General features: G+C 39.8%; 1 protein-coding gene across 1 annotated transcript; it reads right to left on the bottom strand.

The window, feature by feature from the left end:
- Nucleotides 1-415: 415 nt before the first annotated feature.
- LOC139940462 (eukaryotic translation initiation factor 3 subunit A-like) lies at nucleotides 416-26012 on the bottom strand. The gene is made up of 19 exons (XM_071936730.1): nucleotides 25870-26012; nucleotides 24442-24632; nucleotides 23012-23148; nucleotides 22188-22351; nucleotides 21329-21387; nucleotides 20362-20502; nucleotides 18968-19176; nucleotides 17580-17751; nucleotides 15928-16125; nucleotides 15320-15436; nucleotides 14324-14512; nucleotides 13205-13342; nucleotides 12582-12791; nucleotides 11409-11627; nucleotides 10040-10162; nucleotides 9244-9397; nucleotides 7130-7217; nucleotides 5235-5435; nucleotides 416-4237 (listed from the first exon to the last, which is right to left on the bottom strand). Exons 1-19 carry the CDS (start codon nucleotides 25916-25918, stop codon nucleotides 2938-2940), a joined length of 4059 nt encoding a protein of 1352 aa, XP_071792831.1. The 5' UTR covers nucleotides 25919-26012; the 3' UTR covers nucleotides 416-2937.
- Nucleotides 26013-26191: the final 179 nt, after the last annotated feature.

The following is a 26191-nucleotide window of genomic DNA, read 5'->3' as shown; positions in this document are numbered from 1 at the left end:
GCATAGTAACACAAGGCTATAGCCTTGTAAACATTTTAGCCATAATTTGCCAAGTATCACAAGGCTAGCCTTGTAAACATTTTAGCCAAAATTTGCATAGTAACACAAGGCCTTGTAAACATTTTAGCCAAAATTTGCTAAGTTTCACAAGGCTATAGCCTTGTAAACATTTTAGGCAAAATTTGCTAAGTTTCACAAGGCTATAGCCTTGTAAACATTTTAGCCAAAATTTGCATAGTAACACAAGGCTATAGCCTTGTAAACATTTTAGCCAAAATTTGCTAAATATCACAAGGCTAGCCTTGTAAACATTTTAGCCAAAATTTGCATAGTAACACAAGGCTATAGCCTTGTAAACATTTTAGGCAAAATTTGCTAAGTATCACAAGACATTTTAGGAAAAATTTGCTAAGTATCACAAGGCATTGTACACATTTTAGGCAAACATTTGAGCCAAAATTTGCTAAGTATCACAAGGCTAAGCCTTGTAAACATTTTAGGCAAAATTTTCTCTAAGTATCACAAGGCTTGTAAACATTTTAGGCAAAATTTGCTAAGTAAGACAAGGCTTTAGCCTTGTAAACATTATATAGGCAGAATTTGCCAAGTATCACAAGCCTTGTAAACATTTTAGGCAAAATTGTAAACATTTTAGGCAAAATTTGCGTGTATACATTTTTAGGCAAGAAACGTCTTGCATCAAGACTAGCGCGGAGTATCCGCTCACAACCGGTTATAAACGCTGGTCATTATCAAAGGTTTAAACACCCTAACCTGACGCGCTCTCCACCAATAGGAATAGCGAAACTGTCCGAGGTATTTATGAATATTGAATAATACTGCAAAGAGACTTCACTTATATTATACCACTTGCATCTTAATTGTTTATTTTGACAATTTTAGACAGTAATTAGCTATAATTGAAATAAATGTCACATGCTAATCTACACTAACTTGAAGGCTAAATAGAGAAATATTTCCCCCCACAGTAAGCAATTTTGATGGGGGTAAACAAAAAAAAGAAACATATTGTTCAGTACAATGACTACCATCAAGGGTTCAGCTGGGTTTATATCTAACCACTGTAAATGTTCCTTGATGCAAAAATACAACACATAATTTTCTTAATTTGTTTTCTTCAAATGTGTAATAAGAAAAATTGCTTCTCTTTTGCGATACAAATGGGCCAATTTCATTGCGCTGCTAAATGGTTTACAAGCAAATCTTCGTGCTAACTATAGCAGAAAAATATGCTTCACCGTGAACGTATTTCACGCATTAGCTTACACGCTCACTAAGGATTTACATCGTACCTCATTCATTTTCATAAAGTAAGCACCGGAAGTTAATCATGGTTTTATTGTGTGCTAGAAAACCGACAGCAAGCGCAAAATTTACCATTAAGCAGCTCTATGTAATTGGGACCAAAAGTATGAACCAGACTTTGAGAGACGGTGACTACCCATAAAATACACATACACATACAGGTTACCAGAAAACTTGCCCTACTTCCTCAAGCAGACACAGCACTCTCCTTTAAAGGCAGTGGACACTAATGGCTATTGTGAAAGACTAGCCTTCACAGTAGGTGTATCTCAACATATGCATAAAATAAACCTGTGAAAATTTGAGCACAATCGGTCGTCGATGTTGCAAGATATTAATGAAAGACAACAAACCCTTGTGTCACAAAGTTGTGTGCTTTCTGATGCTTGATTTTGAGACCTCAAATTCTAAACTCGAGGTCTCGGAATCAAATTCGTGGAAAATTACTTCATTCTCGAAAAGGGAGCTGTTTCTCACAATGTTTTATACCATCAACCTCTCCCCATTACTCGTCACCAAGAAAGGTTTTATGCTAATAATTATTTTGAGTAATTACCAAAAGTGTCCACTGCCTTTAAAGGTCATGAGGACTTTGAGCAATCAGACCAATGAAGTTAAAGACCTCAAAATAACCAACGGCACCCACAGCAATCATCTTGGTACCTTGTGAATTTGCGGTGGTGCACTCCAATGGTTCCCATACAATTTCCCCATAAAAGTGCCCCTTGCCAGAGAAAAAATGCTGTAAACTTTCCAAGAGTGAAGTTTAAAGCCTTGTGCTAACGTGTAAAACTTCTCTCAAATCAACTGCAAATGTATTTTAGGAGTACCAATAAACATGATATGTGCGTTAACATGTGCGTTAACATGTGCGTTAATTCAAAATCTACCCTAATGAACTTGGTCTGTTATGTCATTCTTCCGCATTTGTTAGTTTTGGGTGTTTTTTTGTTTTTTTTAATTGGTGGGGGGGGGGGTGTTTAGAACAGTAACATTATCATGAAATTAGATATTTAAATAAACATACATTTTATGATAAAAGTGCCTATATGTACGTCAACATATTAAGGTAAAACTTTACGATAATTTTTGATAGCAGGAATAAACAAAAAAGCACCAAATTCATTTATTTGGAATATAACAATTATTCTTGGGAAAATCGGTTTCGGTTGTGAAGACTGACAAGTAAAGTTTGAATAGGAAAGGAGGGAAAGGGTCGCATTGAAATAATCATGTTTTTAAAGAAGAAGAAAAAACATGCAAGTCCTAAACATTTCTGTCCCACCATAACATTGCCTGACAGCAAATTTGTGAATCTGGAGTAACATTGTTCCCATGACTTGGGCCTTGAACACCCAGCAGGGTGGATATGTGCGCATTACAAGTCTTATTAATATTATTATTATTATTATTATTATTATTATTATTATTATGACTTGCAGAAAATAATCACCCATTGTCCAAACTTGATACGATAAAGGAGGGGGGAAAAAATCATTTGGATACATTTTTGCAAAAAGAAATTCCATTGAAACAACTTTTCAAGAAACTTGATTAAGTTGACATTTTGTCTAATTCCCTGAAGAATCTCAGGATGGTTATGATGCAGGTTTAGCGACGCCTTACCGTCTCCCAACCTTCCTCTTCAGACTTCTTGGAAGGTGCAGGTGCAGGCTTGCTCTCCGGCTCTGCTTCCTGCTTACGAGGAGGAGGAGCTTCTCGCTGGATGTTTTTGGACGGCCGCTGCTCAGAGGACACGTCCTGCTTAGGTGCGCTGCGTTGCCATTTATCCTCAGATGGTTGGGGTGGTCCTCCTCGATCCCGACCACCTTGACGCCACTGACCATCATCCCGCCGGGGTTCCTGTCCACCACGGTCACGGCCTCCTCCCCGCCCCCAATCATCACCTCCTCGACGATCATCACCTCCTCGACGTATTGGGGCTCGTTCATCTCGAGATTGGCCACGGTCTTCACGCCAATTGCGTCCTGGCTCTTCCCTGGAACCTCCACCTCGAGCGTCTCTACCCCAGGACTTCTCCTCACGTCGGTCATCTCCCCAACGAGAGTCGCCTCTTCGGTCCTGTCTGAAGCCACCTCTCTCCTCTCTCTGAAACCCACGGTCATCTCTGCTTCCAAAGGCACTACCACCACCACCGCGACGATCAAAGCCACCACTGCCAAAGCCACCACGATCGTCCCTACCACCACCGAAGCCACCACGTTCATCTCTCCTGCCACCAAAGCCACCACGCTCATCTCTCCCACCAAAACCACGTTCCTCCCTTCCACCAAATCCGCGATCCTCTCTACCACCAAAACCACGGTCATCCCTACCACCACGATCATCCCTGTCATCCATCCCTCTACCATAATTCCCCCCATCCCTTCCGGACCCCCTATCACCAAAGTTGCGTCGTATCTCCCGAGGGCGCTCTTCACTGGAGTAGGCCGGCTGACTGCGGTCATCATCATTTTGCCCAGAGCGCTCCTCCTGTTGATAGCTACGCTGCGGTTGGTCACGATCGCTAGGTGGCGGACCAGACTCCACGCGTCTCTGTTCAGGAGCTTCTCTCGCATCATTCTGGTCTTTGCTGGGTCCATCAAAGTCGTCCTTGATACCGGCGCTGCGACGGAACTCTGGATCATCCATGCGTATGTCGCGGTAGTTGTCGCGACGGTTTTGTTGATACTCCCTCTCTTCCTCTTCATTTCTGTACGGGTTCCTCCGTACCTCTCCACTAACTTCTGGTTTGGCCTCTTGTCGGGGCTCCTCTTCAGGTTCATTCTGCTGGGGGTCATCTCTTTCTTCACGGTGAGGGGGTCGGTAAACATCTTGCTTCTCTCGATTCTCTCTGGAAGGGCGCCATGGACGACTCTCAGCAGGTCTCTCAGCAGGTCTATCAGCAAGTCTATAAAGAAAAAAAAAACATTATTTTGATAAATATTTCCTGCTTGCTTTCTACAGTAAGTACTGGTATTCAAATTGACAAAACAAAAATTTTATTTTTATAAAGCGTACACAGGCTGGAAACCCCCTTTCTTAGTAGGGGATCTGTACACTAGTTGATAATTGTTGGAGGCACCACAGCTGGGCAGAGTACAAAGGAATATTAGTAGGGGATTAAGATAACACAGTTCCTCCACCAACAAGGTGGGTAGCGATCTAAGTCTCTATGGTTTGTAAACAAAAGTGAAACCCAAGGCCCTGTGAATTCTCCAACACCCAATTTCAAACAAGATGATAGAACGACGGGTAAAAAACCTTATCCTGGACGATACTTGTCTGCTGGTTTTCCTGGACTCATTTTGACAATGTCCCGTACACGTTTGGTAATTACCCAAAACAAATACTAACTTAAAAACTGACTTGGTAACGAGCATTGGAGAGCTGTTTATAGTATAAAACAGTGTGAGAAACGGCTCCCTCTGAAGTAGCATAGATTTTGAGAAAGAGGTAATTTCTCACTAACATAATAAAAGACTTCTAGCCAGAAGTCTATTATTCCTATCTGAAAGCACACAAATTCGTCCAACAAGGGTGTTTTTTCGCTCATCATTTTCTCGCAACTTCGATAACCAATTTAGCTCAAATTTTCACAGGCACATTATTTTATGCTTATGTTGGGATACACCAAGTGAGAAGACTGGTCTCTGACAATACCCAAACGTGTACCTTCCCTTTCAGCTCGCTAAATACTTCTGGCAAATGCGAAACAAATTTTGGTGACGCAGTAATCGGTACATACTGCTTTTGAAATGTCCTTCCTGCGAAGCTAATTTTGGTGATGCAATATTTGGTACATATTGCTAACTGCTATTCCAATTGTGACACAAGAACATCACATAGCAAAAAGCATTTACAAGAAGTATGAGCCAGGCTTTCACACTTATCCATTTGACACCTACTTTTCATCGGCAGGTGCAGACCGTCTCCATTTAGCATCATCATTCGTAGGTTGTCTCTCTCTCTCCCTCTCCCTCGGCATATCGCTCACTTGACGTCGACGCCATTTATCCTCAGAAGGTTGTTGTTGTTGACTGCTCTTCATTGCCAACTGCACTCGTTCTTCCTTCTCTCTTTCGAGGCGTTCGTCGATCTCTCTCATCCTGAAAAGCACAAACAAACATCAACAAAGTTTTAAGGGTGTATACATTTGATAAAAAGTTAATGGCGATAAAAACTTTCTTGGATACTGCAGTTATGGACAAAGAGAACACTTTTATCCCCCAAAGTTTGATGTGCAGTTTTATGAGAATTTTGTGAGTTTGGATTTTTCGATAAATTCCTCAAAAGATACAGAATGGAATACTGAAGACATTTTATCAATGCGGAATAGGAGTACAATCACAAGTTTCAGATTTGTTGAGAATTTTGTGAGTTTGGATTGTTGGTATAAAATAACCAAAAAGTCTGCCATGCCTGGCGTGGTTTAATTTTCAGTTTTGGGGGTCAAACAAATTCTGGTGATTTTATGGTTCCAAATGATACAGAACGGACTACTGAAGACATTTTATCAGTGCTGAATAGTATACAACCACAATTTTCATTTTTATTGAGACTGTTATGATTTGGATCTTTGGTCGAAAATACAAAAATATGCCATTCGGCGGGCATGGTCTAATTTTCACATTTGGGGTCAAAAAATTGTTCAAAGATTTAATGGTCCCAAATGATACAGAATGGACAACTGAAGACATTTCATCAATGCGGAAAAGGAATACAACCACAAATTTCAAATTTATTGAGAATTTTGTGAGTTTGGATTTTTGGGCAAAAATTTAAAAAAATCTGCCATGCCAGCATGGTCAAATTTTCACGTTTGGGGTAAAAAAAAAATCCGGTGATTTTATGGTTACAAATGATACAGAACGGACTACTGAAGACATTTTATCAGTGCTGAATAGGTATACAACCACAATTTTCAGATTTATTGAGAATGTTATGATTTAGATCTCTGGTCGAAAATACAAAAATATGGTCAAATTTTCACATTTGGGGTCAAAAAATTGTGCAAAGATTTTATGGTCCCAAATGATACAGAACGGACTACTGAAGACATTTCATCAATGCGGAATAGGAATACAACCACAAATTTCAGATTTATTGAGAATTTTGTGAGTTTGGATTTTTGGTCAAAAATTGTAAAAAAATCTGCCATGGTCAAATTTTCAGATTTTGGGTCAACAAAATTCTGGTGATTTTATGGTTCCAAAAGATACAGAATGGAATACTGAAGACATTTTATCAGGGCGGAATAGGTATACAGGCAACAATTTCAGATTTATTGAGAATGTTATGATTTGGATTTTTGGTCGAAAATACTAAAGGTACATGTACATGTATGTACGTATGTATTGCCATGGTCTAATTATCACATTTGGGGTAAAAAAATTGTCCAAAAATTTTATGGTCCCAAATGATACAGAACGGACTACTGAAGACATTTCATCAATGTGGAAAAGGAATACAACCACAAATTTCAAATTTATTGAGAATTTTGTGAGTTTGGATTTTTGGTCAAAAATTTAAAAAATCAAACGCCATGCCGGCATGGTCTAATTTTCACATTTGGGGTCCAAAAAAATTCCGGTGATTTTATGGTTCTAAATGATACAGAACGGGCCACTGAAGACACTTCTGAGAAGTGTTACTGACAGTAACATTTCTCTCATGTTACATGTAGCGGTGTACAGATGACCCAATAAATGTTGCCCAAGTAGACGTTGGGAGTTGTGTAAAAAGGTGAGTTTTAACAAGTATCAAGAGGTAAGGACAAGAACTTTAGACTCATTCTTCCTACCTTGCTTGTTGTTTGGCCTCTTGTTCTTGGAAAGCCTCAACCTTCTTGCGATATTCTTCCTCTTGCCTCTCCTGCTCCTCCTCACGAGCTGAAATTCACATTAAAACAAAACAATGAGTACGACATCTTTCTGGAATTCCAATTTCAGGATTTTCGTGTGACCACCCTTGGCTAGCACCTCATGCCTACATACATGTACATGTATGGCCTACATACATGTACATGTATATCAATAAAATTCGATACATTGGATACATTTGTAAAAGTGATGACAAATTTCATCAAGCAATACGTAGAGACCGAGCGATCTATTGCACGGGACTCAAGTTCTGATTGCCTGAATTGTCAAAGTGTGGGTTAGATTCCCGGTGATTTCAATTGGGTCCTTGTATTGAGCAAGGCACTTACAACTCTATTGTCTACTTCAGGCTCCCATTTATACACATATGGGTTAAAGGAGCACGTTGCCTTGGATCGGTCGAGTTGGTCTTTGAAAAGCGTATGTAACCGTTTGTTATAGAATGCATATGATTAGAAAGATATTTTAAAAGTAGTATATAATGATCCTGAAATTGCATGGTTTTCCTTTTACCTCGTCGACAAACAGGGTTGGCCATTTATGGGAGTCAATTTTTTGACTCCCATAAATGGCCGACCGTGTTAGTTCACTAAGTAAAAGGAAAACCACGCAATTTCGAGGCAAATGTGTTTGGATCATTGTATTCTACTTTTAAAACATCTTTCTAACCGTATGCATTTTATAACAAATGGTTACAAACGCTTTTCAAAGACCGATCCAAGGCAACGTGTTCCTTTAAGAGTTTGTGTTAAATTAACCCCTCAGTGCTAACTGTAAGCACCTTGTTCGCTCACCAGGGAGTTTTAAAAGAATATACCCACGTCATAATAATAATCATAATAATGATAACAGGCATTCATAGGGCACTCTTACACAGGGTAACACAGCGCTTTTTTAAGAAACAGTATAATATTTCGCAATTAAGTAAAGGCACTACTAAGATGGAAGACAGTTGGTCCTTAGCGATCAATCATTGAACAGGAAAGTTTTGAGATGTTTCATGCCATGCATGCTAGCAGCCTAAAACAACCTCTACATGGCTCCAATTTGAGAGAAAATTCACATGACTGCAGAATCAAATGTTTCAAGACCTGAATCAAAATGAAAACACTTCTGGAGTCCTGACACAGAAATAGCATGCATAACTGTGGTTTTTTTTTAAGCAAATTAATAAGATTAATCTCAACTATCTTTTGGGGTGTTAAGTATACTTCATTTATCAACAGAATTGAAAGGTATTTTTCAAACTCAAAATCAACATTTGAAGGGTCTATGTACTTTTTCCCAACAAAAAACACAATGTCCACAGATTTACATTAAACAACTAAAGTTTGAAGATTATGATAGTAGAAAGCTTCCCTTGAAGTTTTACTTACTGAGGTGCTGTAGTTTTTGAGAAATGAGTAAAAGTAATAACTCTCGTCTCAGTTTTAGCATGTTTAAACGTATTAACCAGTTATGCTATGGTTTTGGTATAATATCATAACTGGTTAAGGGGATTTTACATGCTAAAATAATTTTGGTCTCATGAGACCAAAATGATTTTGTGACTAGTTTTACTAATTTCTCAAAAACTACACAACCTTAGTTAGTAATATTTGAAGGGAAGCTTTCCACTATCATTATCTTCAAACCCTGTAAGTTTAATGTAAATCTTTGGAAATGTTAAAAAAGCACTTGAATCCTTTAAACACAATTTGTTTCTACTCAAGATGTTTACACAGCGAGGTGAATTGATAAAAAAAAAAAAGACTGCCGTACTTGTCTCATAAATTTACTTGCCCGACATAAAAACAACTGGCCTTAAAGTCACCCAAGGCACCCACAGCAACCGCCGTGGTGCCCTGTGCAAGGGTTCCTGTCCAAGTTTATATTTACCTCAAAGAGGTACCCCTGACCAGAGAGAAATCGCTGTACCCTTAAAAAAAGCAAAATTCAAGGCCTGAAACTACTTGCCTCATGTCTTCGGTCCAGGGTTAAAATTTGAGCCCTGCAGAGGACAAAAAGTACAAGAACAAACACAAATTCTACTGACCTCGTTTCAATTCTTCGTCCTTCTTGCGTTGTTCCTCTTCCTCTTTCTCCTTGAGCCATTTAAGACGGCGTTCCTCCTTACGACGATTCTTCCTCTCCTGAAGACGTTTGCCACGTTCCTCCTTCTCCAGCTGCTCATACTCGGCCAGCTTTTCCTAAAGAGAGAAGAAAGATCCACACAAATTTGAAAAAAAAAATTCTAACCCATCTAGATCCTGAAATAACTTCACTGACTCCTTATCTCTCAACGAATCATCTTCAAGCTGATGCTCATTGTCCACAAAGCACTTACTGGCAAGAATCCCTAAGGTGTTTGGTCTGATGTTGTGAGGAAGACTACTCCAGACTCTAGGGGGCCGACACCCCAAGTTTGTCTACTTCTAGGAGTGAATAATGCATATCTGTCGAATTTGAAGCACAAGTTACGATTCGTTTTATGAAAAGTCAGTAGGTTGGTCAAGTACACTGGACCTTGAGAATTCGATCCAAAATGTTGACCATTTGCACTCGAACCCAGGCTGGTCAACCATTGGTTGACTACTGTGGTCGACATTTGGAACCAGCTTTGAGACCATGGTTTCTTCACTGGTCCCAACAGCATGTTCCATTCTAACATGTGTAAAGCGCAGAGGGGAACCAGTGACACTAAAGCGAAAAGGCGGAAGGTTGACTAGACTCCAAATGAGTCAATCGAGTAAGTGCGTTACTGTGCATGTACGCTGCTGGTCAGTAGTTATCCACAGGTCGACTAAATGTGCCCACTCGAACTTGCTCCTTGTAATTCTGTTTCCCCCTACCTTGTATATACTGAAGCGGGTCTGCTCCAGCATTTCAGCAAAGTTCTTCTTATCCTCCGCCATGCGAGATAGACGTTCTTTACAAGCTAGTGACTCCTTTCTCTCACTGGTTGCCTCAATGATCTGCAGAATATAGCACAAAGAAAAATTGAATGAATTCCTAAAGAACAAAACAAGTACTGCAATTCCAGAAATAAATAAATAAATTAAAGGCAGTGGACACTGTTGGTAATTGTCAAAGACTAGCCTTCACAGTTAGTGTATCTCAACATATGCATAAAATAACAAACCTGTGAAAATTTCAGTCATCGAACTTGCGAGATAATAATGAAAGAAAAAAACACCCTTGTCACATGAAGTTGTGTGCGTTTAGATGGTTGATTTCAAGACCTCAAGTTCTAAATCTGAGGTCTCGAAATCAAATTGGTGGAAAATTACTTCTTTCTCGAAAACTATGGCACTTCAGAGGGAGCCGTTTCTCACAATGTTTTATACCATCAACCTCTCCCCATTACTCATCGCCAAAAAAGGTTAAAGGTTTTATGCTAATAATTATTCTGAGTAATTACCAATAGTATCCACTGCCTTTAACTCTATTAATTTTTAACATTAAACACAAAATTTGCTAAGATTGTGAAAACGTTGCTAAGGTTGTGAAAATCTCGCTAGGCTTGTGAAAATCTTGCTTAGCTTGAAAAAACCTTGCTGTGCTTGTAAAACTTTTGCTATGTTTGCAAAAATTTTGCAAAGCTTGTGAAAATCTTGCTAAGCTTGTGAAAATCTTGTTAAGCAAAACCAGGTCAAATGCCTATACACCAAGAATTCAATGCAATTTGTGACTGTTACTCCCAGAGCTTGGGTCCAGTTTGCTTGACTGCTCGGCAATCAACACACCACCATCCATTATTTTACTCTCTTTTTTTATGCAAGTAGCCAGACACACAAAGCATGAAGGCCAGTTCAAGGTGTGGGCTACAAATCAACTATTTTTCTAGGGGCCGTTGCCACCTACTCTTATGGCTGAAACAGGGTTACCCCCTTTACAGTCCATATGGATGTAGGCTTGGGTATCATCCATCAGAAGCCTGGCGAAGCAATCATGGTCAAGTGTCTTGCTTAAGGACACAAGTGTCACGGCTGGCACTCGAACCATCACTCTGCTGATCAGAAACACCAAGGCCCATTTTCATAAAGCTGTTCAGCAATAAATAATGTAATTTGAGCTAGTAACCTAATTCTGCTAAGCAATACTATTCTTTGTTCAGCAAGTTTTTGTGCTTACAGGGTTTGTGAAATTGGACCCAGAGCTTAAGTTCGGTGCTCTGAACCGCTAGGCAGTGACACGCCACAAGATGAAACCTCCACCTACCCTCTGCTCCTCCATCTCTTCCCACAGCTTCCTATCACTGACAGACTGCTCCTCGTACTGCTTGATCAACAAAGGAATCTCCTCAACGCGCTTGGCTCTGGCAAAGAAATCCACTTTCTTCTCCTGGGCTTTCAGACGCATCTGTAGCTCCTTCTTCTCCACTTCAAGCTGTTCAACGTGCTTGGCCATGATCTCATCCGGATCTAGCTTCTCCAATTCCTGAAGGTAAAATATCGAATCAGAGTTTAGTACCAAGCAGTTCTCTAAGACGGAATATTCGCCCGTCATTCACAGTAGCCAATTTAACGCTTCAGCAGATAAGTAGGATTAGAAACTTTGTATTGTGGGAATACGATATGAAAAAGTTTGCGATAACAATATGTATTGTTATACCTCGGTATTGTTATACCTCGGTAACAAACTGTAAAGTTTGATTGGTCGAGAACCCATCACGTGACGTGTAACAAAAACGCATGTTACATGGCTCCGGGGTCGGATAACATGAAAAGTGATGTACACCGTTTTACATCACCTTGATCGTTCCCAGTGTTGGTCGATTTCCAGCACTGTGTACGAAACAACCGCGGGTTCAAGGGAACAGTAAGGAATTGTTTCTTGTTTGTCTGCTTATTAAACAATGAATACTCCGTCGTAATAATGTTTGAAGATAGTAAAAGAACTTTGAGAAGAGGAATAATAATGTTACCAGGGTATAACAAAACAATTGTTGCACGCTGTAATTGGGGTCCATGAGTTTTGTACACCCTCGTGGGAAAATGGCACCCTCGGCATCGCCTCGGGTGCCATTTTCCCCCTCGGGTGTACAAAACGCCATGGACCCCGTCACAGCGTGCAACAATTGAATAATGAACATCTCTCAATGAGTTGGGGTGGTTCTAAAAAGACCTGTTGGTTTCAACTGGACGATTCAATCAGTATGCTCTTCTGGAGAAAGCTGGACTGTGATGCTGCATGCTGCTTAAGTACTGCGGATGCAGATTAGCTTGGTGATGCACGAAGGCGGGAAGGAGGCGGGATGTTCACTGGGAGAATTACAGGTGTTTTATTATTAGCCTTAGCTGTTGCAAATTGCTGAAAAACCAAAGGTAAAGGGCCTCAACAAATCATTTACTGGGGGTGGAGACGCAGCGGATTCGCGGTCAATCATCCTACCTCTTCGTTGAGTTTCTTGAAGACCTTCTGGCTGACCGTGGACTGCTTGAGCATCTTAATTCTCTCCCTGGCCTGTGAGCGTTGAATCTCCTCCACCTTCTCCTGTTCCTTCTTACGTTGACGCTCCTGTGCCTCTCTCTCCAGACGCTTCTCCTCCATCTCACGCTGGTTGCGCTGCTGCTTCTCAATGACTTCTTGCTCCTCCTTTTCCTGCAGGATAAAAAAAAAAGGGAAAAAAATGTCACTGATAATAATAATGGCTTTTTATATAGCGCTCAGGTCTGTCACGCAGTGACGCTCGTGGCGCTCCAACATTATTACCCCTGGTCACTGGGCCTGAAATCATTCCTTAAACTATCTCAGCTCCCTGGGGAGTAAACAACCTCAAATGCGCTACTTGGCTAAATCAATCGCAAGAACCATCTCTACCCTCGCAGGTACCCATTTACCCCTGGGCCGACAGAAGCAATTATAGTGAAGTGTCTTGCTCAGGGACACAAGTGTCACGACCGGCCTGAAATCAGGGAGTTGGCAGCTCCGAGAACTTCTATTATCTGATTATTGAGACAATCCCTCAAGAGACTGACCTCTGACCCATTGACCCCATTGACCCCGTGACCTACCCTCTGGACGGTAATACTCTCCAGCTTCTCTTTACGATACTCAATGATGTGGCGACGAGTCAGGATACGCTCATGTTCTTTGCGAGCCGTACGACGGTAGTGCTGGATCATCACTTGCTTCTCATTCTCTTCCTCTTTCTAATCGAAAAAAATAATAAAACATTGACAATAATTCACCAGGGACTTTGCAGTTGTGACTTAATCGTGGAATTAACGTGCTATGAAGAATAGGCGGCCCTTAGTATCAGTGGCAGCCGCCACATCTTTATTTATATGTGTAAAAAAAGATGCCTCGTGTGACATTACTCAAAAACAGGGTCACAATTTTGTGGGGTAAAAAATTTGACTCCACAAATTGGCGCGCCATGTATGGAGGACCAAAAGTGGACAACCCATTTTTCCAAACAATCTGGTAGAGTGAAAGCAGAATTTACGTCCAAATACAGTCCCATTTCAAAAAAAATATTTTCTGCTATCAAAAATTTGGATACATATTACATTTTTATCATCAGTGGCGGTCTGAAAGTGAACAACGCAAATTTCAAAATTTTGAATCTAAGCAGAAAATTGGAACGAACGTTTCACACCAAACCAAATTCCTACAAGCAGAAAATTGGAACGAACATTTTGGACCAAACCAAATTTCCAAATTTCTACTAGTAGAAAATTAGAACTAACTTGCTTAAATTAAGCAGCATACCAGCAACACATAGTACATGTGAGATGGTATTTTGGCTGGTAACCTTATTCTGGTAAGCATAATGTTGTTGTGCTTAGCTACTTTCTGTGCTAAAGCAGCTCTATGAAATTAGGCCCAGGGTTTTAACAACACACCATGGTCAAGTGGTTAGACTGCAGGACTTGCAATCGCAAGGATGTGGGTTGTGGGTTTGAATCTCCCAGCTAAACCCTAAAATCACAATGACTAGAATAAACATTGGCATCTAGTTACTGAATCGCAATTTCTTGAATTGTGTAATTCATAATCATAGATGTTAAACCGATGATTGTATGAGAGAGATTGGCTGTTGCCAGCTTGGTGTTTATGAACCCCTTGTGGGAGTTTGCCGAGTTCCCTTGATGGGAAGATCATCTAAACAAACAAACAAACAAACATACCACCATATGCATAGGGCGGATGATCTTGATGGCCTTATGCAGAGTAATAGACATCTGGCTGAGCTGGTTACGGATCTGATCGGAGGCTTGATCCTGGAGATGTGGTCCCTCGCTGATCTGCTCATCCTGCTGGGATATGGACACCGTCCCGCCAAACACGAGAGACTTTGTGGAGTGATCCACTCTGATCTGTTGGTGTTGTGAAGCGAAAGGACAATTTCATTAGTGGTTTTCATTCAATCTGATACTTCACACAGCAGCGATGTGGACAAATGCCTACATGCCTTGGTGCCCCTTGAAGGCCTGATACTTCCTGGAGGCAATAGAGCCAATTGTTCCCTGAAACAGACCATTGCCTTATCAGGCATGCAACTGCTCGTTGGAAAAAAAAAGAGGAACATTTTCAAAGGCACAACGCAAGTGCGGAGCGAGGCAGCCGAAACGTCACGGGACATGATACCCACAATGGTACCCTAGAAAATTTTGAGGTTTATTATGCTCCTAGGTGCATTGTTAGCATGTACTAGGCTTATTTTTACATGATTGTAGTTGTACACTGTTGTTGCCAGGCAAAAAAAAAATCAGGGGAGAAAAGAAAGAGTAAAAGGACTAACCTACATGTACACATGCCGTTGGCTCTAAAATACATTTCAGGCTATTTAGTCACAATTTTTCAGATTTTTCCCAAGGACTAACACATCAGAAAGCAGACTTAAGTATGAAAGAATATCATGCCTCCTCTAACATGACTCATACTTTATGAAAACAAAATTATAGCCAATTGCCACTTTGCCGCTGGTCATTGCTTTGGTGCCCCTTGCGCCCCCAATTTAAATTTCCCATCTTTTTCTTTATAAAAAAGAATGCCTTGCCCAAACGAGATTTAAGTACCAGGGCTGGTTTCCTTAAGATTTACTCAGACCGTACTTCATCCTGAAGAACTAATGACTGTCCTGATGCAAAAAAAGGCTGGAGAAACTTCACAACCAATCTTACCTGTACAGCCCCATTGCGAGCAGCATCTACGATGACTCTCTCCAGATGAAACTGCGTCGAGTACGGCACAAGGACAGCCAGGCGAGACAAAGACATCGTCTCATAGATCTGAGCGACCTAGATGCAAAAATGTAGAGAGAAATACCACATTGTAAGAGGCTTGAACGCGGGGTAAAATTCCACAAGATATTTTGTGCTTAAAGGTACTGGACAAGTTTGGTAATTGTGACATTCTCACTTGATGTATCCTAACATAGGCATAAAATAGCAAATCGGTGAAAATTTGGACTCAATTGGTCATTGAATTTGCAAGAGAACAATGAAAGAAAAACACCCTTGTTGCATTTCTTTGTGTACTTTCAGATGCATAATCAAAGGCTTCGGCTAAAGTCTTTTATGAGTTGAATTAGAAATGACCTCTTTCCCAAAAACTACATTACTTCAGAAGACGCCATTTCTCAAAATGTTTTGTACTAACAAAAGCTCCCTTTGCTCGTTACCAAGTAAGTTTTTATGCTAACAAGTTTTTTTAGTTATTGCCAATAGTGTCCAATGCCTTTAAGCAGCTCTATGAAATTGGGCCCAGAGTAAATGAAACTTGTGGTTACCTGTTTCAAGAGACGCATAATGGTGTTGTCTTGCAGGGCTTCAATGTACTGCTTCAGTTCACCTTCACCACCTTCTTGGATCATCTTGTAGACTGAACTCACACGCTCGCACAGCTCCAATGGATGGAACTCTACTTCCAACCAGTTATAGAGATCCTTGACTTGGGGCATCACAAACGGAATCACACTGTACTTCACCTAGGGGGAAGAAACATTCTGGACTTTAAAAGACGTTCAAACACTAAGGAAATAGTATCAGGGACGTTCAATGCCAACTCCCATTCTTGAGATAGCTGCGTGCTCTCTTTTCAAGCTCCTTCAACCTCCATATGGTGTCTAGGTATGACTTAGTCCTCGAAAAAAAAAGTAGGAATTGATCATACCCTATACGTACACATCCTGTAGGCTCTAATATAATGACACTGTATTTCACCTGGGGCTGAAACAATCTGGACTTCAATGGGGTTCAAACACTCATGAAATGCCATCCTTTTAAAGGGAAGGTATCAGTATGGTAGTCACTCTTAAAATGAATGGCAAAAATGGGAAGCCTACAGCTGCTTTCAATAGTGTATAAAGTAATTTGAGAAACATTTCACTCGGAAGAAATGTGATTATGGAAAAAGATTTCAGTTTTTACGCTCCAAAATTGAATTGTAACATTCCTCCGATTGTGTATTTCTACTAGGGATTATTCTTCCTGTGTGGACAAACTCGCTGAAGATTTTTGGTGATATCTCATGTTAGTTTTACTGTGTACCACTGCATTTATATATAGGATTAAAACAATGGAACAAAATGTGTACTCCTCCCCTGAAAATCGAAATGTCCCAGGTTTTTGGGGTTTCTTTTAAAATTGGAAATTCTAACAGTCCTAGAAAAAAACATTAAAAAAAGTTATGCATTAAAGGATTCGGGTACTTTATCAAAATGTCCACAGATTTACATTAAACTTACAGGGTTTGAAGTTAATGAAAGTGGACATCTTCCCTTCAAATAATACTAACTAAGGTTGTGTAGTTTTTGAAAAATGAATAAAACAAGTCACAAAATAAGAGATCAAAATGAGACCAAAATTACTTTAGCATGTACAATCCCCTTAAACAGTTATGATATTATACCAAAACCATAGCATAACGTTTTTACATGCTAAAACTGTTACGAAAATTATCACTTTTACTCATTTCTCAAAAACTACAGCACCTCAGTAAGTAAAATTTCAAGGGAAGCTTTCTACTATCATAATCCTCAAACTGTGTAAGTTTAATGTAAATCTGTGGACATTGTGTTTTTTGTTAGGAAAAAGTACATATACCCTTTAAAGGCAATGGACACTATTGGTAATTACTCAAAATAATTATTAGCATAAGTAATGGGGAGAGGTTGACAGTATAAAACATTGCGAGAAACGGCTCCCTCTGAAGTGCCATAGTTTTCGAGAAAGAAGTAATTTTCCACGAATTTGCTTTCGAGACCTCAGATTTAGAATTGGAGGTCTCCAAATCAAGCATCTGAGAGCACACAACTTCGTGTGACAAGGGTATTTTTTCTTTCATTGTTATCTCGCAACTTCGACAACCAATTGAGCTCAAATTTTCACAGGTTTGACTATTACCAATAGTGTTCAGTGTCTCTAATGAGCTGTTTCTTACCAGGTCTTTGACGAGTTGGGATCTGGTCGGTGGCAGCTGCAGTCCCAGGAGGTTGGCCAGCTTGCGCTTGTTCTCCATTGCAGTGTCCCCCATGTCAAGCATATCCCCAATGTCGTTACGGGGAGGTAGAATGGGAACAGCCAGGGTGGCTAGAAGCACACGGGTTGCCATCCTGTGATGAGATTAGATGAAAGACAAAGGAGACATTGCTTATAGAACTGATGATTCAAAGAACGCACAAACTCTTTCAAGTATAAAGGCCAATTTAAAGTCGGTCACACGATGGTCACGTGATGGAAATTTTGACTCGCGATCCTAAACACAGTTTTTAGGCCTCAGTCTTACGATCGCGCGCAAGATTTCCATTGCGTGACCATCATGCGACCGACTATAAACCGGCCTTAAAGGTAGGGTCATATGAACATGAAAATATTGTCAGAAAATATTTATCACAAAGTTTACTTATTATGAATATGGTAAAAGCAGTAATCATCCTACAAAATAATACGCTTGAAGTTCCCCATTGATTCATTTAAAGTTTGTCGACTTTTGGAGACTCAACTTTTCAGGGTGCGTTTGTGAATGCTGCGGCCAGAGATGAGGTTGGTACCGTGCTAAATGGGGACATATTTGACATTCATGATGAATATACCAAACCACTGTATTCAACCAAGACTTTGACGGTGGTCTCCCCTACATAATAGGGAGACCACCAACATCAGGGACAGAAAGCTCAGTCGGTAGAGCGCTGACATTAGCCTGGAGGTTGCAGGTTTAAATCCCACTCTAGTCAATTTTTCTACAAACAAAATTATATAAAATTCACCTAATCAGTTCCCTTGTGGTTGATTACCTCAAATTACTAAGAACTGAAACATTTCCCGTACCCATTTCACTCGATTGCCTTGCTCTTTCAAATGAAATGTCAATAGTTTTGTTTCCACATTTCGAAAAAAAAGGATTCTTTAAAGGAACACGTTGCCTTGGATCGGACGAGTTGGTCAAAACAAAAGCGCTTGTAACCGTTTTTTATAAAATGCATATGGTTGGAAAGATGTTTTAAAAGTAGAATACAATGATCCACACAAGTTTGCCTCCAAATTGCGTGTTTTTCCTTCTACTGTGCGAACTAACATGGTCGGCCATTTATGGGAGTCAAAATTTTGACCCCCATAAATGGCCGACGTATCAGTCGACGAGGTGAAAGGAAAACCACGCAATTTCGAGGCATGTTTGTGTGGATCATTGTATTCTACTTTTACAACAGCTTCCTACCCATATGCATTTTATAAAAAACGGTTACAAACGCTTTTCAAAGACCAACTCGACCGATCCAAGGCAACGTGTTCCTTTAAGACAAAGCAGCCCCACCCTCCCCCAGCACAAACCTCTGTATCTCCTCCTGAGTCAGATTCTTTCGCTGCTCACGAGACAGCTGCAGCAAACGGTGCAGAGCGCATGCATGGAAGAGGCCGTTGCCAGACTTCCAGAAGACCAGACCAAGCTTCTGGTAGTAGTTTGCCATCATCTGGGGCTTCGGGGGCTTCTTTGAGAGTCCCATCAGACTATGGATGTCCTCCACGGCCTTGTAAGCCTCCTGCAAGACAAAGTAAATAATAACAATAACAATACCTAGTTCTTGTATATTTGGTTTGCTGTAACACCATGAGTTTATCTACGTGCTGGGTAGATTATGTTCTTTTGAGAACTTGTCTTGCTTCATATTCTACTAACGCTAAGTAAATTTTTTGGACTTCTCTACAACCACCGAGTAGATTTTCGGAAATTCGGAAGACTAGTTCTTATAAAGCGCATTTAACAGTAATGTATCAATGCACTTCACATTAGTGCCCAGGACCCAATTTCATAGAGCTGCTTAAGCAGAGAATAATGCTTAACAATTATAATATGCTAAGCAAAAATGATGTTTTTTATTCTGTGTAATATGATTGTTTGTAATGCAATGTTTTTACTAAATTCTTTCTACTTTTTTAACTGTTGTGTATTTTTAAAAAAACATATGGCTATTTTTGCTCATGTTTTTTAATCCTGCATTTTAATGTTTTTCTTGACTGTACAGCGCTTTGAAACGGTGTTAAAGCGCTTTATAAATGCATTTAAGTTAAGTAAAGTTAAGGATTGTCACAAATTGTACACACGACATGCTAGTGTAAAGTGTGGCTTGTAAACTTATTCTGGTAAGCATATTCAACTACTTTTTGTGCTTAAGATGGACTGGCATCCTGTCCAGGGGGGAATAGAAATGTTCTCTGGCGTTTAATTCTGGGAAAACCAGATATAAAAACCTGCCAAATAGCCATATTGACTTTTACCCAAAACAATTTGAAGTGAATGAGATTGGTATGCCTGGCCCAGTGATAAGCAACTGATAGTTGGGACTGCATTCCTAAATCCTACCAACGTCAGACAACTCTCTGGGTAACATTTTGGGGGAATATATGATTTGAGGCATTGCATGGTGAGGTATCAAGATATATTTGGTTTGCGGTAACACCATGTGTGTATCTACTTGCCAGGTAGAGTTTGTTCTTTAGAGAACTGTCTTGCTTTATTCTACTACCGCGGAGTAGGTTTATCGGATGTTTGGGAGACTTCTCAGTTCTGAAAAGAACTGTCCTGCTTTTTAACTACTACCCGGGCGGAAGGTATAGAAAATTGGCTGGGACTACTACTTTAGCTTATAGGATCGTTATTAACTGTACTACCGCGGAGTCAGTTCTTGGATTGGTCTCAATGTTTCATTTTGGGGAGAGTTTCGTACCTGCCAGAGCTCCATAGTGATGGCAGTGTCCAACTGGAAGAGACGAGTGTCAAGGTGAAGCTGCTGGCTCTCTGGTTTGTTCAGATCGATGGCCGTCGTCTGACTCTGGTGCTTCTGGATCAGACCAAGATGGTTCCTCAACTAGGGTAAAAAAAGTACACATTTTTATATAATTATCTCCGTTTTTATGATTGGAAGACAAAAATGGGATTATATTATTCAAATAATTTAATACATGTTTTACAGATTTGAGGCAAATATACATGTATGTGTAATGTGTATAATTCCCCTTTTCTTGTTATTTTGTATCTTTCTGATTATTTTCCAATTTGTAATTATTGTTTAACTGTTGTCTTCCTACTTAGATGTTTTTATCCTGTAAATTGTTATGCAATTTTCTTCTTGTTCTTGACCCACACCTTTGAATGTTATACATATAAAGTGCGCTTTAAAAATGCTGTGTTATTATTATTATTATTATTATTATTATTTTGGTCACAATGTGATAATGGAAATAAAATATACCAGTTTATACCAACAACCAGAGTCCAGCATTTTCCTGAAGACGATCAGAGCATACTGATCAAAAGGTTGGGTTGTCAACCACTGGTTCTTATTCACATGGTGCTACCGCAAACCTCGCCTGACAATACTCCTTCTATACTTCAAACCCTTACCATGTTAAATGCACCAATAGGCACCAGTTGGTAAAAGTTAACTGTAACTTCTTGCACTTGGCAGTCTACTAAAATCCCATACTTGATGCATTTTGTTGCACTAAAGTAGACAAAGCGATAATTTAGGATTGGATTTTTCTGCTATTGTATAGAGTTCATGATGGGAACACAAAGTTGAGTGCCATCAGTGTTAAGAAGGAAACAAATCGCAAAAACTTCTGAACTTTTTAAAAATATTCATTATTAAAATTGGGACCAAATTAATTATAACAGATTACATAAAGACTCACATTGTCACACAGCTTCCTGAACTCAGTTTTCCTCTGGTACTTCTGGCAGAAGCGGAAAGCTGTAAAAAGAGAGAATTAGTGTTCACGTTTAGATGTTACACAAAAAACAGTCACTGCATCGTTGATCTATTCTCTCCTCTACCCAAACACTACAATCCACGATCCCTTTACCTGCTTCATAGAAGACATACACTGAAATAAAATAGTGCATCCCCTTATGGTAATCTCCTGGCTGCCGCTTCCCAGGTTGTAACGTAAACTTGGGAGTGATCCCTGGCTACACGACCGTTATCCTTTGTTTGGCTTCTGACTGGCACCCCCGAACATTTATTGATAAAACAGGGAGACCGCCAATATAGGGCTAGATAGCTCACTTGGTGGAGTGTCAGCCTGTTAATCTGAAGGACAATGGTTCACATCCCGCTCTGGTAAATTTTTCTTCGTCAACCCAAAATCAAGAGGCCTTTAATTTCATTCATAAAATTTTCCTCTGGTAAGGCACACTTCTATGCGGAAAATGTAAATTCGTATTGGAACTTTGCAAACGGCACCACAGCAAAAGCACAGGGAACCACAGCAATTGATGTGTGTGCAGTGGGTTATTTTGAGGCCTCTAAAGGTCATGTCACACGAGGCAATTTACGGGCAACCAGTTCCAGGCAATCTCCAAGAATAAAAGGCATTCCCATTTGATTGTTAACATTTATCTTTTGTGAATCGTAAGACAATGTTTTAAAATTGACTCATGTGCTACCCAAGTGGTCCTGTAGCAAGCACTGCAGTTGGTTGCCTCCAAGTTGCCTGCAAAAGTTGCCTCGTCGTGTGACAAGGCCATAAGCAAACACTGATCACAACTCACCATCCTGAGCGATGTCCTGGTACAGCTTCTCTACACGGTTGTTGTTACGGAGCAGATCCAGGCACTGGCGGTAGGACTCCCACAGGAACTTGACCCACGGTATGAGCATAATCCGGTCCGTACGGGCCTGGGTGTCCTCACCGCTTACAGCACTCAGAAGAAGGCTGGACAAAAGAGAGTAAAAGACAAAAATTAATGACATTTAAAACCTTAGAACTATAAGAGTGGGGCCTCTTGGCCAAGCAGTCTAGAAGTCATTTAGAAGTCAGTAGTCCATCTATATAGAATACATCCACTCTCTGAATATATTAAAAAGCCTTTATTTTTTGAAAAACATGGCTATTAGTTTATTGGGTTCCAGTCCCCGTGCAGCCTAGCCTGTACCAAAAAATTTCCACTCGGCAAAATCGCACGCTTGCAAAAATCCAAGTGTGCTTTTTCCGCGTGACTTTTTAAATAAGAAGGACTGGTGTGGTCTAATAGTGTGGACCTCTTTTGTTCCCAGGTCCACGCTTTGTATGTAATGCTTTTAGACACAGGTGCATGTACCACAGACTTCCACACAGAACCACAACTTATAGGCTTATAGCATTGAGTGCACAGGTTCTTCTGTTATGTGGCTAGTATTACATGTATGTGGAAACCCCATGGCCTTTTTTACTGTGGACTTAGTTTCGACAGTCTCCAGTGGTATTTTGTAAAATGAGCCAGTTGGGCAGGCAAATACATCGATCGGAAAGAGGGTTAAGAAAAATACAAAAAAAGGGTACTAAAGACTTAAAGACTCTAAAAGTAAACAATAAACAGATAAATGAAATGTATACCTCTCAGGTGTGGCAACATTATCCAGATCATCAATGTCTAAGACGGTTTGTTCCGATGCCTTGCGGGCCTCTTCAGTCTTCTCCTCGGCAAGACGCAGGTAGCCTCTCACAACATCCTCTAAAGATTTCACATTCACCTTGAGACAAAAGGAAAGACATGGAATAATCATGAGAATAGTTGCATCTTATGTAGCGCTCATATCCGTCACTCAGTGACACTCAAGATACTCAAACACTCAGATACTTCAACATTCGGTTTATGGTTTTAATTATTGGCTGGTCCATTTTTGTTGTCTATATTTTTAGAATTTTTTTATGCTCTTTGGTTATTTCTGCCTCTTGTTTGCAACTATTTTGAATGTGTACAGCGCCTTGGGGTCAAGTCATGTATGTAAGGCGCTTTATAAGCGTTGTTTATTTTTATTATTCAGTATTTTTCCTGCAAGGTATGTGGATCTACATTTTGAAGTATGATACATATTCCTTCATAGCACTATGTATTGGTTTACAAAGTGATGTGGCGCAATATGCAGCCATTCAAACCAGGAACACCAGGGTAACCTCTTCTCTTTTTGATGAACACCCTGGGTTCTTTTACATGCGTTACTCAACACACAGGACTAGTGCTGGGCGAATAGTGAAATTTTGTTATTTGGATACCGCTGGCCAACTATCCGAAATTAACCGGATATTCGAATAGTTTTTTCACCGCTGGAGGGCGCTATTTTTTGCCGCTAGAGGGCGCTGTTTGTTTGTGAATGAGATCTTATGGGCAGATTGATATTAGTTTTAGACAATGTCACTCGGTTCATTCATAAAAATGACCGGATCTAATTTAAAGATGGCTATTTGCTTTTTCTTTTGATCGTGATTGACTCTACGTGAAGGAAAACTTTTGTAATCTTTGAACAAATTACGTCAGAAATGTCATTGTTTTAACTCTTCACGGAGGTGAGCATAGTTTAATACTTAATTTATGCTGTTTTATGCCGTCTTAATAGAAGTTTCATAAGGATTCAGACAAATCATTCATATCAGTTGTCGCCCGACGTCCGCGGATATTCAGATATTAAAGAATATCCGCTTACTCGGTTGTAATTACAGAACTATCCGGTTTATAAATAGCTATTCGCGCCCTATGCGGATATACGGTTAAGAAAAAAAGGCATTCGCGGTTACGGATAGAAAAACCTATTTGCCATTAACTGGATATTCGAATAATTCGCCCAGGCCTACACAGGACCAAAGGTTTTTAATCCCATCCAAAGGACACAGTATAATCGTTTAGTAACTTGCTTGAGGACACAACATTTTGGTCTAGAATAACCCCCTCCTCCCAGTTCTGGAAAAAAAACGGGGAGAACACTAAAGGGTGTTCTTTCAACCGCAAAAAACATAACTCATCAGTCTCTATGATGTGTCAAGTTTACCTGTTGGCAAATGTTCTTGTACTGGTAGAGGCCCTCCTTGGCAGTGTGGCTCTTTCGTAGCTCAACGCAGAGCGTGAGATACTTGTCCATGATTGGCTCGTGAATCTTCTGCCATGTCCGATGCTTCTTGCTCTTGATGACATCATAGAGCGCATCCAAAGCCGGCTGCTTCTTGCCGACATCGATGAATTCTGGTAGTCGGATAAAAGTACGGAAAGATATAATTTAAACAAATGAAGTTTTCTCTTTTACTGCCGATGCAGGGGGTATTTCTAAAGAAATAAGACACCTTTTTTTGCCAGTTTAGAAACTTTAAATCGATTATCAATTGGAGTGTTGTCATTGGAGTGTTTCCAATGAGATTGCTATACATGAAAGTTTCACTATTCCATGGGATATTTTCTCAAATGGTATGAAATAACATAGCAACGACTATTTCCTTCCCGCACCTATGCATTGACCAACTTAATTGCAAAAACTTTACCCTGCAATTCTTTCCTACAGTCATCAGCCAGAGGGTTGAAACGAATCATATCATAGGTTTTTTCAAAACTGTTTTGAGGAAAATATTTCTGTATCCTACAACTTTTTCAATTTATATGAAATAATTTAGTATTTTATTTTTTTCAAATAATATTCATTTTGGTAAAACTTTTCCCTTTCAATAAGTTTTATGTACTCAAGTCAAGTGAAATGGTAACCTGGTTACATGTATTTAATTTTGTTTAAATTAAACATATGGTGCGTTCTTGTTTAAGATTTGACCAACACAAAAGGAGCCTGCCATACCACCGCTGTGTACATGTAGGACGATGGGTAAAACAAGTGCCACAATCCACATCGGTACCCTCCCCCCCCCCCCCCCCCACAAAAATAATAATAATAATAAACAAGAGCTGTTTCGCTGCGCTTCGCTACGAAACAGCTAATAAATAAATAAATAAAAATAATAAAACAATATTATTATTAGGGCCTACATTAAATAAATAAATAAATTAAAATAAAATAAATAAATATTTTAAATATGATAAAAAAATCCACATAGGGCCTAAAATTAAAAACACTCCTCAGATTCAGAAATTAAACCAACAACAATGAATTGGCAGTTAAATTGTAATTGATAACCATGATGTTGTTGTTTTTCCTTTTTTTATTTGAATCCTCTGCAAAATTGCCTCTGCTGTTCAAAGAGAATGATCTGTTCATTTTGTTGCACTGCAGTTTTAAGTTTTCGAAATAAAATAATCTCTATCCCCAGCAGTAGTGAACCAAAAATACCCCTGATGTTGGGTCAATTGTGCATATCTAGACTGCAACACTGAAGTATGCCTGCAGCAGGCATGGCACTGAGTGCAGGACTGCAGGTCATGATTTTCCTGTTTAATTTGAACTCGTTTTTAAATAGTTGTTTATACCCTTCAAACTCACCATTTGCCCTTTTCAGGGCATTCTCCGGGCGCTGGAAATACGTGGGCATCTTGACGGTAAAGCCCTTGGCTGTGCGATGTCAAAATTCTTCAAATTCGTGATTTTATTGTGCCCAAGTCACCATGACCCACAGACGACTGGTGCACAATATGGCGCGGTGCAATTTCCATGTGGGAAATATGACGTCACACTTCCGAGGATCAATATTGTTTTTAATTTACCAAACAAATATAGGTATTAATGCACTAATATAGGTTTAAAATATATTTTTTGTTCATTGTGTATTTTTATTTGTGTGGTTTGAAGTATTTTAAAAATGTTT

Source organism: Asterias amurensis, chromosome 8, assembly GCF_032118995.1.
Source record: "Asterias amurensis chromosome 8, ASM3211899v1".
NCBI classification, from domain to species: Eukaryota; Metazoa; Echinodermata; class Asteroidea; order Forcipulatida; family Asteriidae; genus Asterias; species Asterias amurensis.
This window is presented reverse-complemented; position numbering and strand designations above follow the sequence as displayed.

Excerpts from the sequence above, each read along its gene's own strand:
- LOC139940462 (XM_071936730.1), bottom strand. The coding sequence starts at position 25,918 with ATGCCCACGTATTTCCAGCGCCCGGAGAATGCCCTGAAAAGGGCAAAT. Across the intron at positions 20,503-21,328 it reads TCAGGAAGCTGTGTGACAAT|TTGAGGAACCATCTTGGTCT; the intron begins GTGAGTCTTTAT and ends TTTTTACCCTAG. Across the intron at positions 16,126-17,579 it reads CCCAACTCGTCAAAGACCTG|GTGAAGTACAGTGTGATTCC; the intron begins GTAAGAAACAGC and ends TCTTCCCCCTAG.